Source organism: Solanum tuberosum, unplaced genomic scaffold (genome assembly GCF_000226075.1).
Source record: "Solanum tuberosum cultivar DM 1-3 516 R44 unplaced genomic scaffold, SolTub_3.0 scf00106, whole genome shotgun sequence".
NCBI lineage: Eukaryota > Viridiplantae > Streptophyta > Magnoliopsida > Solanales > Solanaceae > Solanum > Solanum tuberosum.
In genome coordinates this window covers 1339513-1355557 of record NW_006239032.1, presented here as the reverse complement: position 1 = coordinate 1355557, position 16045 = coordinate 1339513, and the positions used below count along the sequence as shown (strand labels likewise).

Below are 16045 nucleotides of genomic sequence, written 5' to 3'. Positions count from 1 at the left end.
AGAAGTACATCTTTTGTAACATCAGATTTCAAACCACACATGTCAAGAAAATTTCTTACTCCACCATTTGAACCGAAGCCAACCAAGTTCTTTTAAGACAAATTACTTACTACTCACTTTGCATTTCAAAAATTACTTCTACTCATCTTTTGTTTGCATCAAACTAATTTCATTCAAAAAATTTAGCTACTTACTACTCCTTTAGTTGTCCACTTCATATCGTCGCGTTCTGTTTCATCAACAAACAGGTTCCACATACAGTAACAAATCTCACGAAATTCAAATGAACCTCGAGTTTCTATGCTAAAGAAGAAAAGTACGATTTTTCGAGCTGTGGAAGCACTATACTGCAGGAAAATTTAGTCACATTTCTGAGGAAGCTAAGAAAATTGATTCTAAAAAGATACTGCTACTAAAGATGAATTATGCAAGCAAAAGCCTCTGTACAATAATACCATTCAAGGTAGTTAAATTACCAAATTCTCATATTTGTTTCTGTTGTTACAAGGGCTGTGCATACAACATAGCAAATAATAACTATATAAACAAGCCATTGAAACCAATTATTAACTACATAAGCCAGCCTTTCGAACTGATCGATGGTTTCTTGTTACAGCATAAGCATGGAAAAGTACTGCTCAAACTCCTTATCAATGGTTAGTTTCGTGGAACTTGGCTGCGAATCTGCATCAAAAAGAGAAATATATGTATCATTCCAAGGAAGCCAAATGACCATGTTCTCTGTATAAACATAATACCACAAAGTGAGGTCTGAGGAAGGTAGAGTGTACGGAGACCTTATCCCTACATCAGGTAGAGAGGTTGTTCCCATACACCGACTCAAGGGAAAAATAGGAGATAGTAACAAAACCAGCAGATAGTAACAAGACAATAACTACAACAAAATAATATGATAGTCAAAGTACAAGAAATAACAGATAGTAACAGAAATCAAAGTACAAGAAACCACAGGAGCAATACTATAACTACTAGTATGGACAGATAACAAGACAACACATTGCTACCTATTAACCTTCTACCTTAATCCATGTACTCCACAATTTGGACATTCATTTAAGAATCTCTATCCGCCTCACAACTCTCATGAGAAAGAAGAGGAAAAGAGAAAGTGGAAGCTAAGTTACCTTGGTTAACAGTCCATCTTCCAGATGAAAGTACATAATTGCTCGGATTCACATTGGCGTTTAGCAAGTTTTCAAGTTCTTTTTCTGTTGTGAGCTCAACGCCCTCAGTCCTGCATTCTGCGCAAGTGCAACCCTCATGATTCCCCAATCCCAAAAAGTGCTCCTCATAATCCATTGACGGGTGGCATCCGGAACCGTGATGTGGAGTACCCCATCCTCTGCCGGTAGGGGATTGCTCCAGTTTATCAGGCATTAATTTTGTCACTGATCTGCTCTCCAAAGAATAAAGGGCATTTTTGGACCAGTTGCCCCCCAAATTAATAGATGAAGTTGAAGGGTGATCAGATGAACATGCTTTCAGACATCCAGGATCAAGTTTAGCCTCATGAGACGTGACAGAGTCAGCATCTTCACAAAAGCTATTGCTGCCATTCTCAGATTCTAGTTCTGAATCATCTTCTTGGCCCCTTGCAGCATTTTCTACTATAATCATGCATGCCGAAGATTCTTTAGCTGCGGTGCCAGTATGTGAAGAATTACATTCAGCAGAGCTCTGATATGAGCACATATGCTTAGGTAACGGCATTCCCAATTGTTCAGCTTGAAACTTTCTTTTCTTGTTAAAGTAAACAAGGCTGGTAGGTAGTAGCTTGCTCATATCAACACTGGTACAATAAGCAAACCAGTATTAGAAAAATGAAATCATAGTTGAACGACGATCCATTTCAAAGGGCCAGAGAAAAATTGTAAGCACTAATAAAGAAAAACATGCAGACTTTTACTGACATGACTTTTGAAAAGCAGATTTCATGGAAAGAAATTAAAATTTGACAGCTACATGTAAGCGTACAGAAACTTAGATCGCATTAGTTCATCTTTTACAATAATGCAGCATATGCTAACCACGCGTTTTAGTAATAGGTAAAAAATCTACATCAGAAACTACCTCTCAAATCATAACAGTTATCTTCAAGCATTTGATGAAGAAAAGGGGAATTTTACTGACAAACTAAGTTTTGGAAGAGCTACTATACACATTCCCAATTTCCCATTGCGATGCACTTTCTTGTTCTTCACTGTATTACTGAGTACACTCCGTTCGTACTCAATGTGTTCAAAAACTATAGATCCAAAACTGTGTTGAGGCTACTGTTGGTGGACTCCGTTTCTAAAATTAAGAGTGGTCACACTTGATAAACATGTCCCTTTATTTCTTCATTGGAAATGAGCTATCTTAGTAATACAGGTCACACTTAACAGAGGTCTCGGGTTCGAGCCCTAGGAATGGAACAATTCCCCGTACGAACCCTTGCTCTCAAATGATTCATACACAACGCAAATCTAGATTTAGCTCAATGGGTTGCGATAACTAAGGCGAAAATCAGAAAAGTAAGGCATACTATAGTCTTCTCAGCTAAATGCAGATCAAACCAACAAATTAAAACATACAAACACACATATAAATATCAAATATTCAACACATAAAATTGATAATCCTTCCTTTCCCAGCTTACCATGTGACTCAAATCTTAATACCTTTTTTATAGTAATTAACGCAAAGATATGACACCTGAGCCTACGTCCTTAACTCAACCCCAAAACTAACTCTTGAGGAGAGGATTGTCCTAGTACGTATAAGCAAATCACTAATCCATTTCCCAACCGACGGTTGACTCTTACCCACTAAGGGCAAAAAAAGGAGATCCATCAAGAAATATCAACTAGTTGACCAAGTTGAAATAAAACAACTTTACTAAAACCCAAGTAGCATTAAACTAACAAGTAGATATCACAAAAAGGAAATTGAAGAAACAAGAGATCCAAATTGAAAAAAAAAAAAAAAAACCTGTTGATATGAGCACAGGTATGCATATTTTGGTCATCCTCCATATTTTTTTGCAGGTAAAATGAAATGGAAGAAATTTAGGTGTACGGATGATTATGAACCATTGGGAGAAATGGAGAAAGTATAGATGGGGTGAGGGTGACAGACACTACCCATGAGGCCATGATTATACTATTATAAAGTTGGAAAATAATTATTATTTCATTATACCTGCATAAAATTAAGTGCATGAACTAATTTATTATTATTTAAATATATCTAAATTAATTGAGCATGGTCTTTTAATTTTTTATAGTATATTATAGATATTTGGTTAATTGGTTGATCCCAATAGCAAATATATATGAGTAGTTTGATATGATGTATAAGGTATAACAATTTCAAGATAAAATGTAAAATTATTTTATCCTGTATTTGATGGATATTAGGTAATTTTTAGATTGTTTATCTCATTATTTATACTATAATGATGGAACAAATTACTCCATATATATGCTGGAATAACTTATTTCGAGATAAGTTATTCCGAAATAACTTGTTTCCGATCAAATGTAATTTTTTAAAAAAATTATGGTTATTGTTGGATATTCCAGGCGCACCAGTACAATAATCTCTCCCGTACCAAAATTATGAAATTCCACTACTCGAGTTTGAGGCACGTGCATCTCATCACTACTTTCTTTGACTTAATTAAAACAACAATTTTAAATTTCTTCTTGTTATACTTTCATTAGTTTCACTTTATTTGTGATATTTGACTTAATTAAAGTAACATAAAGTAAGGATGGTTGTACAAATCTCCCTTTGAGTTTTACTTCATCACTGAGTTAATATCATAAAAAATCATTTAATTATGAAAATTAATTTAGTCAAGTCATTAAAATTTAATTATATTAATAAAATTTCAACTTAAGATTTTTATTTGTCAAAATTACTTAACTAAATTTATTATTAGAAAAAATTTAATATAGCAAAATAAATTAATATATATATGAGTTTCATAAATAAACAAAAATGAAGAAATATGTCTTGCATATTTTTAGTCATAAGAAATTAAGCAATTAAATTTTTTTCCTCTCCATTTAATGAAATTGAAAGGGGGAAAACGCGCGCGTGTACGCACGGCGTAATTAGAAGTGTGGGCAAATTTGGTTACTAGCTGACTAGGAAAAGGAGCATGGAGTCCACGAGGGATTACGGTATATGTCCCCCCTTATCCTTTGTCACCTAGCGTCTTTTTTTTTTCCCTTGTTGATGTTTTGTATTTGTGTCTAAGTTAGATTAATTTGAATTTTTATTTTAGAGATCTCTAATTAAAAATGAATGATATTGATAATCTTAACTTAATTAATTAAAATTTGTATCGATAAATTACACTTTAAACCTAAAGAACTCTTTGTTAAATCTTTGAGCTCAAAATCTCTAATTAATGAGAAATGTATAGTAATAATCCCAACGCAATTGGAGGTATTTAGTAGCATCTTCACGATTAAGTTTCCAAAATTTTGCACGTTAAAAAGACTGGTCTTTAATGTCTTCCATATCTTTCATTTTTATTCTTTAGAAATCAATCTTATGCCCACTGAAATATTATGATACAAAAAAGAAAAAAAAATGTTTGTTATGATGACAAAAATTAAAGATAGCACAAAAATAGGGACCAAAGTCCAAATGACCCTCAAGTATCCCCTGAGCTTGTTCAATTTTCGTTTTCTGAGAGTAGCCAGTTAAGTTTCTTGGTTTCAGGCTTTCAGCCTCGTATGCATATACATGTGATACAGCCCAACAATGTTTTGCGCTCACCAACCATAGTTAAGCAACAAACATATAGAAGGAATAATTTAATTTTTTTTTGAAGATAGAGAGAAGGAATATTTAACCACGTAGTATATGATTTTCACTCTACTCTTAATTACAAGTCTCGAATTTAAACAATAAAAATATGAAAAATGTTTCATTAGGAAACTATTTTTCTCCTTGGTAGACTGACCTTACATGAATTTGAATTAATTGAGTCAGTGAATCGAATACCAGATGGTTAAGAAAAAAAAAATCTTAAACACCCCCCTACACCGAACCAATTTAACCCTTGACAAGATTTAAAAACTTTGAATTAACTTTTACCTAAGTTGCTATGATTTGTTTCAAGAAAAAGGATTCACCAATGGCCTGTCATTTTGTCAACATTACCAATTATGCTGGAAGAAGGAAGGCAGAAGTTGGCACGTAATTGCAGCTGTTTGAGCTACATGCAAGTTCTTTTCTATTTTACATGGTGTATGCTAGCTTTATAATCCCAACTATGAACAATGGGAACTATCAACTCTCCTATTGACAACCTCTTCGATAACTCTCGTTACCTTTTTGTTAGTGTCTCAGCATATGGAGGACGACTGGAGATCTCTGAAATGACAGAAAACAAAAATTGAAAAATCACCTCCATGTTGTTAATCTTGGAAGATGTCGAGCAGATGACACTGTTAATCTTGTTACTCCAAAGGCAGAACCAGGCTTCCTCTGCTTCTTTGGCAACTAAAACCTTGACATCTTGGATGTTTCAGTAACATGTTCATCTTGATGTCGAGGAGCCCTCAAATGGTGTCCGATAGCGAAGGCCAGAACCTACATGTCTTGTTGTGGGGCACACCCAGCAACATACATTTGGGCCTAGAACCTGCATTCCCAGGCAAACCAGTTAAAATGATTAAACTAAAGAAGTTGGGAAATCAAGGAAGAAAAAAGAATTATGGACAAGGAAAAGGAAGTTAACGATAGCATATAGAGAAAGAAGAATGATCACTTACTGATATCAAATTCTCATATGCACCAAGATCATATGGATGTGAATGTACATGACCTCCCTTTTCAGCCAGCCACATAGCTCTGACACCTTCTTGGTACTATTAGGCACTAATCAGTTATAATTTGAAAAGAATCGAATTAAGTAGCATATATTCAGGTAGACAGACCTCAATGGTTGTCTTGTTTTGCAAAATCAGGTGCACATGCCAACCCAGAAAAACCCCTAGCGCCAAACTTAGTGGGACCAGTAGAAGCCCTGAAAGAATCTGCTAAAAGGAACAACATCTGAGCAAATGGATGAATGAAATAGTACTAAGAACAAAACTAGTTCATGAGAAATTACATATACTGTTCTGTAAGAACCTTCAATTTGCTGGCTGTCCTTTGGAGAATCAATAGCTATGCTACCAACAAGCAGAACCTGAAGAAACAAAAGTAGGAAGTGTTGAAGGGTCGCGAGCAAGGCAAAGATACTTAAATCTTGTAGGTTATGTTGATCAATCAAATTTCATCATAAGCACCAATTTAGAAATATGAGTAATAAAGGAAGAAAGGATACAGGCATAGCATACCAAGATCATATACAGCCTCTAAAAGGCGTCAAAATGTCAACTTACCAGGGAATATATGCAAGCAATAACGGCATATAAAACGAAGATGAAGAAGATCTTGTAGTTTGCATGGCCCACACAATTATTCATTCACACACAATGATGATCCTTGTATTCAAGAGGCAAACAATTTAGTATATTATCCAGGATATCAAGAAATAACATAAAAGTAAACATAGAGGCATACCATTCGCAGTACACATCTATTACATACACGACAATGATGGGCACGTGGAGGCTTATAAAGGGAACACTTCTGGCAGTATCTCATATCCCCACCCTGCAGAGTAATTCAACAGAAAAGAAATCACATCCAAGCACTCCACAATTAAATTTAACAGAAGTTTTTACTTTTAATGTTAGTTTTAGGGCTAAGGACCAAATTGATATCTTTTTGCTTACATCAAGTACTATTTCAATAAGATGGTATATATGAAGGACAAAAATAATTCAACCCCTATGCATTAAGGACCATTTTGGTTGTTTTCTCAAAGTATTTGATAATTTGGTTAGAGAATGAGAACAGCCTTCTTCAATTCAAATAGATATAAAATGTTCATACCTATTATACTAATTTTGACACACTTCTAGATTATACTTCTACGGGTTCTTTCAAGTTTGTTATCATTTTTTGGATTATTTTTTTAAAAAAAAGGTTCACTCAGCTTGCCTGCCAATTGAATCAGTTACCAGTAAAAACATTACCAAGTAAATGCCATTCCTGGTTCAATGATCTTTAGAGTGTTGGAAGACAAGTCTCTTGACCTTAAGTTTGCACTAAGAGAGAAACTACTACATGACAAAGGCAAAGACCAGATTAAAGAAAATATGACTTCCAATAGGGAGGAAATAGTAAGACATTCCGGTTTCATGTTTATAAAGGTGGAGCGACAACATTAGTAAGCAGGGAAAATAGTTATGAAGGTTCATCAATAAGTTTGATAAGGAGGATAGACTGCGCAGATCTGTTGTAGCAATGAGTAATGGAGTAGAAGGCGGTCAATGGAAGTCAAGACTCATGGAAAATTCTAAGGGGTTGAGTTTGTGGAAACCAACTGGGGGCTTTGAAAACACATCAAATTTGAAAATTGATGATGTCACTTGGTAGAGGAATCAAATTCTGGTCACTATTGCAAAAGAAGTGTACATCTTTCTAAGCAATTTAGATTAGATGTGCTTGCTGCCAGAGTTAGAGATTAAGCTGAATGGACCATCCCTTTTTCTTGGGATGAAGATTGAGCAGGGAACCTTCTGAACAAAGGCATACTTGGAATGTGAGATAAATTGTATTACATAGGAATTGACACCATTGTTAAAAGGGCATGAATTTTGTGGCCAGATTATAGGCTCTATTTATGAGTAGGGGAGAAAAGGGGGTTATTTCTCTGCTAAGTCTCTCTACTCATTATAGTTGTGACAACTAAGTTTTTAAAGCACCTTAACATTACATTGTGCTTCCACTGGCAGTACATGCCACATTAGAGTTACCTATTCAAAACAATCTCCATACAAGGGCAGGGGGGCAGTGCTGGGTAATAGGTGACTTCTGCATGAAACTAAAAACATCTTCTTTTTTTGAAGAATCAAGTAACAAAGGAGGTTTAGAACAGCTTTTTTCTTTTGGGATGCATTGGATTTTCTTGATATTGACTATGAAATGCTTATCTAAAGAGGCAAAGACTCTAAAGAAGAAAGTTTTGGGATAGAGCACAGTTAAAGGGGTTCCAACCCCGAATTCCAGAAGTACAAAAGAAAAATCCTCCGCGTTTTCATTAAGCTCACAGAGGGACGAAAACACTGTATACAGTTAACAAATATTGAAGTATCAACGTTCTGCCAGTCCACCTAAGACCTTTGCCCATAATCAAGCATTACAAGAGCAAGTACTTAAAAGGAAGATTTTCCAATAATTGACTTCATCCAGTATGACAAAAGCATCCAACAAAACATTTTTAACAGTAAATTCATTATCTACAGGGTTTTGCTTGCCTTGCTCACTTGTCATGCTTGGTGACATATTTGTTATTATAAACTCCACGTGATCATACCATTATAATAACCTAGAAAGAATTTCTTCCTGTATCTGCTACAGATGTTAATGACATATTTCATAACTGGTTAACTCCATTAATATAAAACCAGAATCTCCATTTCTGCAAAAGCACAAGCCACAACCTGATTCTAGTTCAATGTGTTATTAACTAGTTCACACACTCTAGCCTCTACCTCCTTCAAAAAGAAAAAGCAGCTCACTGCACTAAGCTCCCGCCATATGCGCGGAGTCCGGGGAAGGGCTAGTCTCTACCAGCATAATACAAGTTTAATATACGACATTAAAGTAAATTATAAAGGTAAAAAACGAACAAAACCTTTCGCTTGATCTCTTGAACCGTATTCTCCGGGTCTTCGACATCGGGCACGAAGGAGCTAGGAACCCGACCCGGATCAGTGTAGATTGCAAGTGCGTAACTCAAAATGCAGAAGAGAGCAACGACGGAAAACAGGACGGCGTTAAGCATACCGGGAGACGACCAAAGTCCCAACCACTGATCAATGAATACAAATACAGTGGAGAAGTAAATGTAAGCAATTGCCGCAGCGACGACGGTGACGTGGAAGGAGAATCTGCAACCACGTGTTGCTTTCATCTCCGCTTTTCACTTGCCGGAGTGGTGGCGGAGAGAAGAGGATACAGACGGTGTCGCCGGCGAGGTTGGACGGGGAAATGGAAAATGGAATTTACGGGTTGGATCTAAGGCAAAATTGGAGCGATGTTTGGTTGTATTGGGACCCGGGACCTACAACTTTGATAACTATATTTAACTTCCGAGCCAAATACAATTGTGCCAAAAAAATATGTATGAAATTAATATAATCTAGAAAATTAGTTAAATCACTCACGAAAAGCGCAATATGAAAATTAAAAAGGAATGAAGGACATTCTAAGATAGGAAGTATTGGAAACACATTTAACTCGACGTGAATTATTAGTTTCATTCTTAAATTATTGATAATTTTAAAAACATTTTTTTATTTGATAAACTGAACTTAAACACATCTTCGATCTTGCAACATGAGTGAAAATAGCTCCTAAATTATCATCAAGTTTAAGATATTTTCAACACTTCTCTTCAATTTTTATTAAGAGTCTCATACTTCTACAAAAGTTTGAGATCACTTGTTATGTCATGTGGCAGCTCAGGTCTGTATCTAAGCTTAGTTAGTCAAGTAAAAAAATGTTTTTAATATTGTCAATAGTTCGAGGAGGAAACTAGTAATTTACACAAATTTTAGGGGTGTTACAATACTTCTCTCAAATCCTAATGATCCTAATTACTACTCACTTTGTCCCAATTTATGTGACACATTTCATTTTTCGAGAGTCAAATAATTTAAGTTTGACCGAAAATTTACGCATGAAACCTTCAATTTTTTGAAATGAAATTTATATATTTATAAATTACGTAAAAAGTACTATATGTCAAAATAATTGACAACCCAAAATATTTAAAAGATATATGAAAATTTTACAATAAAAAAATAGATTAATTTAAATCTTAAAATTTAAAATATGTCACATCAATCAAAACAGAGGGAGTAATATATATCATTTTCCTTTCATCGTCATTATTTTCTCTGCTAAGAAATTAGTTTACGGCAAATGATTCTCAACTTCAAATTGATTATGCATAAAATATTGTGTATATCTTTGTTATACAATATATTATATAAAAATAATTTATACCAAATATATAAATTTATATGTGATACATATTTTTTATGAAAAAAAGGAAACAAAACAAATACCTCATAAAAGTAAAATAACTATAAATATATACCCTTTTACATTTATATCCTACTAAATAATTACACTATATACCCTCAATTAATTTCGCTTAACTGATACTAAATCAGTATCATATATTGTATTGGTATCATTACGGTTGATAATTTTGCTTAATTGATGTTAAATCAGTATATATATATTGGATACCAGATACGTGGAAGAACGGCGAGAGAGGTGAGCGAGTTTTGCTATGTAACCTGGATACATGCAAATCCACTTGGATATAATGTATCTAGAACAAATTACACCTAAAGTTTGACCCTAATTATCCAAGATACATGTATCTTGATGTATTTGGAGGCACCAAAATCTGGTAAGATACGTAATATTGCAAACTAGAGTGTATATAAATAATTAACTCCTAAACTTATGGGATTTACGTAAGTTCCCCCTTTTTAATTTAGAATTAAATAAAGTTCACTTATATTTTAAACCGAATCCGCTCTTAATTATTTAATGAATGTCCGGTAATTAATACTCTTAAAATTAAAAGGGTTTTGATTACAAATATTCTTAATTATGATTCTTTTTCTTATTTTGAATTGACATAATTATCAGTAAATTTGTATATTTAATTAAAAATATGTCAAAGCAAATTTGAAGAATTTTTTTTCTTCTTAATTTTATGAAACATAAATTATATTAGACCAAGTAGTTTTCGTGGCTAGAATATCAATTTCCAACACACTAGAATTTAAGCTCATGTCACATTGCCATGTTTGATTCTGACAGGCTTGGATTTAAACTCATTTGTTGTTATCGTAAAAACATGATTAGTCGAGGGTCATATTATGATCCAATCAATTCAATATTTGCTTCAATCAACTTGATTATGTAAAAATGAGCTAAATAATACAATATTTCAAGTAAAAAATGTTATTTTTTTTAATTTTATTTTTCCTTTGATTACCAATGTGAAAATTGCTATTAAAAAGAAAACGTGCATACTAATGATCGAGCAATTCTTATTCATAAACCGTAAATGTTGTCATGAGAAAAAAGAGCCTTCAATGAAAGAGTAATTACTTTACCCACCTTTATAACCATCGACCTTAATTCATCTAAAAGATTTGTAACATTGATTTCAATTTATTTTATTTTATATTGAAATTTGTAAGAAAGAAAGATTTTTTTTTTTTAAATGCTAAAAATATTTTAAATTTTGGATTAAACTACTCAAATATTCATATTATTAGATAAAAAATTTATACAACAAGATCTAAGATGATGTATTACACATATATGGCTAACTTATTAACTTGAAATGACCCTAATAACATTATTAGTATCAAATTCTTGTTGTAAACTCAACAATAGTATACCTTATAAAAATATTACATAATAAGTATTGATAACGTACATAGTGCACCAAAAGTAATAACTAGTTTTGAATAAGCTTTTGACTAAATAGTTTGGACACAAAATTAAATATCTTTTTAAAATTAGTCTTGATGATACTAGATTGATTATTATACCATTAATATATACGTTATGACACAAAAAGGATATATACCAATGGTATAATAATCCAATCTAGTATCATCGAGTCTATTTATGACACAAAAAAGAAATGTAACTTCGAACAATTCAATTAATAATGAATAACATGGATTAAGATTGAATTATCATATTTTTTTATCCATCAAAAACATTTGATAATCCTATCAATAATCGAAAAAGAATGGTCTGTATATCATAAATTATGGATGAATCCTAGTTGTTAAATATACCATTACCTTCATATCATATTTAATAATTATTTTTCCTAATTAATGTAACATTACCCATTATACCAAATAAAAAAAATATTATTTTCTAATACTTTTCATTTGATATTTAATAAATATCTTTTCTTATTTATATACATCAAAAAATTTTAAAAATTGTTATTCAATTTATTTTTTTCATTTGGTTAGATATATCACTAGCCTCCTATGATGTTTAATAAATACCATTATCCTGATCATACGATATTGAATAAATTGTTTTCCTTTTTTTATACGGTGCAATTATTTAGGGGAAGAAAACGTAAGTAGATAGTATTTAAAAAAATTATTACATCTATACATCAATATTAATTAATTATAAATTATAACATATAAAATAGTATATTCTAGTATAGAGAATCACTTTTCCATGCCAAAGAAATAGGGAATGATGAATTGTACTGAATTTGTTTAATTTATATTTCTTATAGTTTTCTTCTGCTTTCCTTACATGTTGTATTTTTTTTCTTTAGTTATTTATACATGATTATTTGTGAAAGGGTATTATATATAGTGTGGTGTGTGTGGGGTGGGGGTACTTTGTATATAACCATGTAAAGCTAATGCACATTACTTAAAAGGCATGTCATTCAACATCTACAAAATATAGAATTATAAAATTAATGTGCTAACGTATAAATATTGATTAAATAACGCTTATTGGTAAAGTTTGCTTTCTGGGATGATGGTTGTAAACTCCACTTTGCAATATGAGATCACATCTTCGATACCAGCATTGTTTGATAGAAATTAATTGGAGTTTTTAAGCAAGAGAATTTGATGAAGTTTGAGTATGTTCAAATGTATTACTTTAATAACTTGCAAAAATGTAAATAAGGAGTTACAAGTTCCATAGGTACTTACCCAAATTAAAAAAAAAGAAGAAAGATCTAGAGGTACAAAGGAAATACTAGTACATATATTATAATAATTATTATGCGATGTGTTGGTGTTTACTTGTCTACTTGGTTGAGCTTGCCAAGACCATTGCAATTTGCACAAACAATCTGAACTTGATCTTTTCTAGCTGCATTTGCTTTCAAAGCTGCTCCTCCTTTCCTCACAAATCCTGCTCCATCACATTCTGGACACCTATAATACAAACACATTCAAAGCATCAATTGGAAGACACGTGACGGATTCAGAAATTTTAGACATAATTTCTGAATCAATAAATCGTAATTGATCCATAGATTTCTCAGAACAAACAAACAAACTCAAGTTGGATAACTTTCGAACAATTCAATTTATTTTTAGGTAATTTCATTTATTGAGCGGTCCCTTTTCCTATGGATCATTCCATCCTTAATCAGATGTCTCGGCCCTTATGAATTGCAGATGGTTAATAAACAGTACTAAAAGGACAAATTGAAGCAAAAAGGGGGAAAATAGTACAGGTCTTTGCGGGAAAAGAGTATAGGGAAAGCAGTTCCAAGTAATGCGACAGCAGCAGCGCCAGCAATTAAGTAAACGGTTCCGTCGGATGAAACATCTCCAATGGCGGCCACAACTTTCAAGGATCTCTGTTTTTTGTTTTTCTGAGTTGTAGTAGAAGATGAAACTTTTGTACCAAGAAAATTTGATGGAATTACAGGGGATTTCTTGGCTGAGAATTGCACACAAGCTATAGAGGAGGAGGCCATGGTGAAAGTGTTATATGTTGCGATTTGTTTTTCTTGGATGTGAGATGATGAGATATGGTGTAGTAATTAGTAGTATAAATCAAGTGTTATCCACAGAGAAATCAGAGATTGAATTGTTGTTGCTGCCACATGTGTGAGAAAAATTGGATAAGGAATCCACGTCAGACTCAAGGATAAGTGGGGTCACTAATATACTGTGCTAGAATGGTTAAGATTTTGTAGACAATAATTAAATGTCTTGAGTTTGAGTTTTGAAAATGAAAAATATCTTGGTAGGAGTACTGTCCTCAAAGGTGATGATCGAGTCCTACAATGTGTGAATTCGAATTGGTAAGATTTCAATACGGATATCATCACATGAAAAAAAATGAAAAGGATAAGTGGGGTCCCCAAGTTCTAGATTTTCGCTGTCCAACCAGTTTTTCTGTGTTATTTTTTTGTTTGGGTGTGAGTTTATTCGTGATTACTCTTGTACTATTACTATCATACAATTTTCTTCTTAACTTATCCATTTTCTTAGTCAATTTTTTTTCTCAAAATATCTTTACTACAATTTATACTATTTTTTTCTGGACTACAATTTAGACTAAAAGTCTCTTCGATTTTGGTTAAAAGATGTAAATTCGGAGTACCAAATTGGTATAAAGTGTTGACTTGGTGAATCGAAAACGAGATGTTATTAAATCATGTTATATTTTTAGGCTGATTTAGCTCATTAACTGCTACTAGAGCCCAATTAGAAGAGTCAAGTGTGAACATGACATAGTAATAATCAGTGGCGGATGCAGAATTTTCATTAAGGGGTGTCAATGGTTATAGTAAGAAAATTTATAAATAGGCTAGTAGGGCTTGAACACATGAGTTAGAGTGTTTGGAAGCCTCTAACCAATAGACTAAACCTTCAATTTATGTATTTATATTTATTAAACTAAAATCTAATCACCATATACAACGTAATTTTCCAACGAAGGGATGTCGCTCGACACCCCTTGGACCAAGGTAGGTCCGCCACTAGTAATAATGTGAATGAGTGAGTCTACGTATTGCCTTTGCTTATCTTGGCCTTTAGCGGCCACACTTTAGATGATGTGAGTGACACAAAAATTTGTACCTAGATAAACGTCCAATGAATCTTGGTGATCCACCTCGTAAGACTTAGTAAGGAGAAGATTATTGGATATTCAAACAAAATTGGTCATAAGTTGTTGATAAAAAAAAAAAAAGAACTAATGCAAAGTGTAATGTTTTTTAACGGTAGTAGGACTTTTTGACAACTTATCAAACTTCCATTATTTGTGTATACCTTGCCTATCTCTTGTTGGATAGTGTGTTTAGGGCCCCTTTTGTTTCATACATTAAAAATAAAACAATCCATGAAAAGTTGAAGCATCATGTTACATTTTTGTTTATATACGGAGAAGATTGTAGAACTGTGGTAAAAACATTCTCAATTTTTTGATACGTGATCAGCTATTAAAGATCCACCAATAAAGTTTCAATCCCAATGAAATGACCTATAGGCTCAATCGTCAGTGGTGTTCGTAGGATTTTTTGTGAGCAATATCGACATTTAAAAAATAATAACAACATTATACTAATAAAAATTACTTAAAACATACTAATAAAACATAAATTTTGAAAAAAATAATTCTCCACAAGAAGTTTTCATAAAATTATGTTCATAAAAAAATAATGAATAAATTCAAGAAATTTCGACTAGAACTAAAAAGATGAAAAGAAAAATATGAACGTTCAATTGAATTCTTACAATGCAATTATAGTTCGCTTGGATTGTTTAATCGCACATGCCATGCGCCAAACCAACGGACCAAGATTGGTTATCTTTTTATGAATTTATGATTTATTTTAGTAGTAATCATGTATTGTTTTTTCAGATTATTTATATATATAATATTAAAAAAATTGACGACTTAGTGTTGGTGACACCCTTTGATATAAGGTCGGTCCGTTCCTGATCACAATTTAACATTTTAATATTTAACTTTAAAATTTTGTTTTTACTCTTAAAGAAATCATTTAGGGCCTGTTTGGAAGAACACCCTGGTAATTGGATTTGGTGTAATTAGATGTAATTACACTGTCTGTCCTGTTTGGTTGGACATGTAATTACTTGATCAACAGGTAATTGGTGTAATTGGCAGGAGCAACTACATTCTCCAATTCAAAGGCAGAGGCTGTGAATTGCTGGTAATTACATGATGTAATTACCAGCTGATTACTTTTTATTATTATTTTTAATTTCTATTTTTAATTTTTTTGTTTTTGTTTATTTACTTCTATTATTTTAAGTTTTTATTTTTATTATTCTAAATATTTCTAAAAGTTTATTTTTTATTTTATATTATTATATTTCATTTTCTTCTT

General features: G+C 32.6%; 2 protein-coding genes and 1 pseudogene across 2 annotated transcripts; all 3 read right to left on the bottom strand.

The window, feature by feature from the left end:
* Positions 1 to 423: 423 nt before the first annotated feature.
* On the bottom strand, positions 424 to 3177 carry LOC102597420 (uncharacterized). Its single transcript, XM_006349433.2, has 3 exons — positions 2992 to 3177; positions 1146 to 1810; positions 424 to 684 (listed from the first exon to the last, which is right to left on the bottom strand). Exons 1-3 carry the CDS (start codon positions 3033 to 3035, stop codon positions 611 to 613), a joined length of 783 nt encoding a protein of 260 aa, XP_006349495.1. The 5' UTR covers positions 3036 to 3177; the 3' UTR covers positions 424 to 610.
* Positions 3178 to 5156: 1979 nt separating this feature from the next.
* LOC102597092 (probable protein S-acyltransferase 16) lies at positions 5157 to 9201 on the bottom strand (annotated as a pseudogene).
* Positions 9202 to 12847: 3646 nt separating this feature from the next.
* On the bottom strand, positions 12848 to 13728 carry LOC102596768 (uncharacterized). Its single transcript, XM_006349432.2, has 2 exons — positions 13413 to 13728; positions 12848 to 13109 (listed from the first exon to the last, which is right to left on the bottom strand). The coding sequence occupies exons 1-2, from the start codon at positions 13658 to 13660 to the stop codon at positions 12971 to 12973; spliced, it is 387 nt and encodes a 128-aa protein (XP_006349494.1). The 5' UTR covers positions 13661 to 13728; the 3' UTR covers positions 12848 to 12970.
* Positions 13729 to 16045: the final 2317 nt, after the last annotated feature.

What these genes read in the sequence shown, in the direction of transcription:
- LOC102597420 (XM_006349433.2), bottom strand. Translation starts at nt 3,035, where the DNA reads ATGGAGGATGACCAAAATATGCATACCTGTGCTCATATCAACAG. An exon ending in ACCTGTGCTCATATCAACAG is followed by an intron (nt 1,811 to 2,991) that starts GTTTTTTTTTTT and finishes TTATTGTACCAG; the next exon opens with TGTTGATATGAGCAAGCTAC. An exon ending in AAGATGGACTGTTAACCAAG is followed by an intron (nt 685 to 1,145) that starts GTAACTTAGCTT and finishes TTTTTGATGCAG; the next exon opens with ATTCGCAGCCAAGTTCCACG.
- LOC102596768 (XM_006349432.2), bottom strand. Translation starts at nt 13,660, where the DNA reads ATGGCCTCCTCCTCTATAGCTTGTGTGCAATTCTCAGCCAAGAAATCC. An exon ending in CTCTTTTCCCGCAAAGACCT is followed by an intron (nt 13,110 to 13,412) that starts GTACTATTTTCC and finishes TTTGTATTATAG; the next exon opens with GTGTCCAGAATGTGATGGAG.